We start from the raw sequence: 4615 nt of genomic DNA, 5'->3' as shown, positions 1-4615 counted from the left end.
ATTGGAAACCCAGACTCTATGAACATTGAGCTTTGAAAACAAAATATACATTTAAAACTAGTAAAGGCATATAGAAGGCCTCACCACATTAACTGGCCAAAAAATGTTGTTATGGGAAATTTTGTTTTTACTATTTGTTAATGATCTGTGGAACTTCTTAATTCTCTTTCACAGTTTATCACAAACATTATCCTAGTTGTTTCTATACATCACCACCTTCTGGTCATTTTGAATAGACTAAGTTACTCTCCCCCCAAACAAACTCTTCAAGGCATTCTTCACCTTTGTGTTTCTTGCTGTGTAAATGATGGGATTTAGCATGAGAGTAAGGATTGCAAAGAACACAGTCACCAGCTTGTCCACCTGGTAGGTGTTCACAGGGCGCATGTAAGTAAATATGCAAGGCACAAAGAAGAGAACAACCACAGTGAAGTGAGAGCCACAGGTGGAAAGGGCTTTGCGTCTCCCTTCAGAACGATGAGATTTCAAGGACTGCAGGATCACTATGTATGAGATAAAGAGCATGGTAAATATGAGCAAGCACATGGCCCCACTGTTGGCAGCCACTATCATGCCTAGTGTGTGTGTGTCTCTACAAGCAAGTTTTAACAATGGGAAGAGATCACACATGAAGTGATCAATGATATTAGGGCCACAGAAGGGCAGACTGATCATAAAAAATATTTGCATGGTGGCATGCAAGATCCCTCCAACCCAAGCTACCACCACCAGGAGTCTGCAGAGCCCTCGTCGCATAATGGTCATGTAATGCAGAGGTTTGCATATGGCCACATAGCGGTCATAGGCCATCACAATGAGGAGGATGATCTCTGTTCCACCCAGGAAGTGCTCCACAAAGAGCTGAATCAGGCAGCCACCCAAGGATATTGTCCTCCTCTGGTACAGCAGGTCAATTATCATTTTCGGGGTGGTGACAGAGGTGTAGAAAGCATCTATGATGGATAGGTAAGTGAGAAAGAAGTACATGGGAGCTGAAAGGGTACGGCGGAAGGAGATGGTGATGACAATGAGTAGATTAGCCAACACGGTAAATAGGAAAACAAACAAAAAGACAATGAACAGTATTTTCTGCAAGTGTGGATTCTGTGTGAGACCCAAGAGAACAAATTCAGTCACATTACTGGGAGGCCTGTGGAGCTCCATTCAGGAAATAATACCTTCTCAAGATCTGAATTCCCTACAAAAGCATAAAGGTAGGTTGTTAATTCTGAGTGCATTATCGTTTGATGTTCATGTTGCAGCAATAGGCCTTTCTGTAACTGTGGAGCACATTCTTTGTATTCTAACACAGTAGCTTCTTCCATCTTTATTCATCTCATCATACTCTCGTCACATACCAATACTATCAGCTACAATACATCTATAGGGTAATAGTCACTACTTAATTTTCAGGAAAAATGCTGATATATATATATATATGTGTGTGTGTGTGTGTGTGTGTGTGTGTGTGTGTGTATTTATGTATGTGTGTGTGTCTGTGTGATGTTTCTGAGTTGCTCTTGTGTTCTTTCGGTTTTGGCTTACCCCTGAGCCTGAGCATTTTCACATTATGAGACACATTTTATAAGCTGCCAATTGCTTGCGCACATAAAGAATATTATTAGTTTCTGAATTTTCATTTGATTATATAGATGTGACAATGAATGAAAGACATAGTTATCATAGTCATCCCAGTCATGGTTACCTGCATAACGTAAAAAAAACCAACCAAACTTCTTCCATATAGGAAGGAGGTTCCCATCCCTTACTGGGAAGCTACCAGCATTGTAGCTGAAGGAGTAAGAACCATTCACTTTTGTGTTGTTGTTAACATGTGGGCACAATTAAATTAAGATTGACTTGGTGAAGTATCATGTTTCATTGTATACATCAATAAAATTCTAAATAATAAAGAAAGATTAATTCTTTTAAAAAACCTGATCAAAGCATATCTCTGATAAGCAAGGCTTCTGTTTTAGCAAGATGTACAAATTGTAGGAGAGATTTATTCCATGACATCTACTGCAACATATGTGCTATACATATCTATTTCCTCAGTCTGTTAGTATAGTTTCTGGCATAACACCTTCAGGGTCTACCACATATTATGTAATGAGGAAATACATGATGAACCTCATAGTTCACACATCTTGGTTTGTAAGATACAATGCTTCCCAGTCAGTGGATCAGAGAGCCCAATCACCTCCGGCAACCCAGTTACTCATCCATGCTGCAAAATCTTCAAGAAATATGATTAATCTTTTAAAGTCAAAGTTAATTTAATATTTTTGATATATTTAAAGGTTATTACAAAGCTAATTATCTTTAAGAATCAGTGTTATTCACTTTCCAGATAGTTAAGTGTTGGCTACAAATATTGTTAATTCTTTAAATTATGTTTCCCATACATTTCTTTATCGTGGCCTCTTTTTTTTAAATGTTGTTACATATATAAACACATATATGAGTATATATGTGTGTATACATTAACATATATATATATGTGTGTGTGTTCCTAGGCAGTGAAATACAATCTTCTTAATGTATATAATGACTAAATATGTATATGTGTATATATGTATTATATATAAATTGGTATTGGAATAATCACATATAATAAATTTATAGTTTTAAAAGACTAGGAAAACAACTTTGGTTTTTTAATTCATAAACATTTACTAAGGAAAAGAAACACTACTGCCTAAGATAAAGCAAAATGCTTATGCAAACATATATGATAATTTCGGGAAACAAGTATCTATTAGATAGCTACTCCGCAAATATTTGTTAGACCATATATATATATATATATATATATATATATATATATATATGCCTACATAAAGACTATGAAAATGTCTATGTTGATAGCCAGCAGTGGTTTCTTTCATGATATGTTTTTCATCACAGTTCATCTATCTAGGGAAAATCTTCATCACCCCTATTTCTATGCAGTGTTAATTTTCATATTCTCACTTCTTTACCAGTTACTCATATAATTCACCATAAATAACTTATGGATAACAATATAGAATCAGTTGTAGAACATGTGAAATACATTTTGATTTGCAGGCATAAATTTCCTCACAAAATGAAGAGAAAACATTATCTCTAAAAATACATTTCATATTTTCTATGTTAAGAGGATAGTTTGCTTTAGCTTTTATTGTTCAAGGTGAAATTTTGGTACATTATTTGAGAAGGACATTCTGGAGCATCGCTGTATCTTTTACTGTGAGTTAACATGTCTAGACATAGAATAGGGCACATACCCAAGGTGATACAATGACCTTTGTATTAACTTAGAGCAGTGGTCATCAACACGTGAACCAAAAACCCCAATTTCTGATATGGGATCCATAAATCAGAAATCCTACATATTAGATATTTACAATACAATTCATAGCTGTAGCAAAATTGCATAATATAGTAATGAAATAATTTAATGTTTGATGTTTATCACAACAACAAGAACTGTATTAAATGTTTAAAGCATTAGAAAGATAGAGAACCCTGCCTTGAAGCAATAGAAGCTGTTTCAATTCTATTCTACAACTTTCCACTATTAACCCTAGAAATAAGCCCTAAAATAAATATTTTGACAAGACAAACATTCAGCCAAGCAGTGGTGGCATATAACTTTAATCCCAGCACTTGGCAGGCAAAGGCAGGTGGCTCTCTCTGAGTTCTGGCTAACCTTATTTACAGAGTGAGTTCCAGGACAGCTACAGCTACACAGTGAAACTCTGTCTCATAAAAACAAACAAAAACCAAAATACAAATATTCTAAAGAAATATTTTAAGTGGAGTTATCAAAGATTGAGATTGAATAGAAATCATATGAATTATCCAACATCAGAGAAATGTGTATGTAAAATATTCCAGATCACTTAGAATGCTATGTAATTCTCATTGAAGTGTTTTGTCCTGGCAGGGTTTTTCATACCTTCATGCCAAGCACTTGGGAGAAGGAGGCAAAAATATCAGAAGCTCAAAAACACTCTCTACCATATAGCAGTTCTATAAGCAGCCACTGTTACATGAGATTGTTAAAAATAAAAACAATAAAAAGATTATTTTAATCTTTAGAACACAACAGGAAAACTCTTGTATTATCATATTAATTAGGGGAATTTAGAATGGAAAAGTCAATATGTAGTATGATTTTTACTAATTTAAATATATTAAAATATAGGGAAAGACCCCAGAGACTTTTACTTCTATGGGGATGAAACTAGCAGAATTATCCATAGTGTTTGGAATTCTGAGAACAGAGAAGCCTAGAATAATTGGGATAGTGGGTGATTATACAATTTTCGACTTTTTTGCACTCTTAGATATCTATAATTTTGGTTCCTTTACAAAATATGAATCTCTCACCTATCAATCCACCTGGCAAGCTCAATGTCCTGAGTCCTAGGTATCTGTTAGTTCCTCAAGACATAAAGCTATAAGCTTAAAAATGTCAACTAGCTCCACAGTGCAAAATCATCGTTGATTATAACTGCTCCTGTGGATAATGCCTTTCTCTGGAGCTTATCAAGTATTTCCAATGTGCCCTCTTAGCAGTCAAACTCTGATTTTTTTTCATTCTGATTAATTAGACCTCAGGAGC

At 35.0% G+C, this 4615-nt stretch overlaps 1 protein-coding gene across 1 annotated transcript; it reads right to left on the bottom strand.

Annotated features, from left to right (window-relative positions):
- Nucleotides 1-237: 237 nt before the first annotated feature.
- LOC121441970 (olfactory receptor 140-like) lies at nucleotides 238-1164 on the bottom strand. Its single transcript, XM_041643398.1, has one exon. It carries the CDS (start codon nucleotides 1162-1164, stop codon nucleotides 238-240), a length of 927 nt encoding a protein of 308 aa, XP_041499332.1.
- Between the last annotated feature and the right edge of the window lie 3451 nt (nucleotides 1165-4615).

Source organism: Microtus oregoni, unplaced genomic scaffold, assembly GCF_018167655.1.
Source record: "Microtus oregoni isolate MIOR12 unplaced genomic scaffold, Mior012 000002F_ref0000024, whole genome shotgun sequence".
Lineage (NCBI taxonomy): Eukaryota > Metazoa > Chordata > Mammalia > Rodentia > Cricetidae > Microtus > Microtus oregoni.
This window is presented reverse-complemented; position numbering and strand designations above follow the sequence as displayed.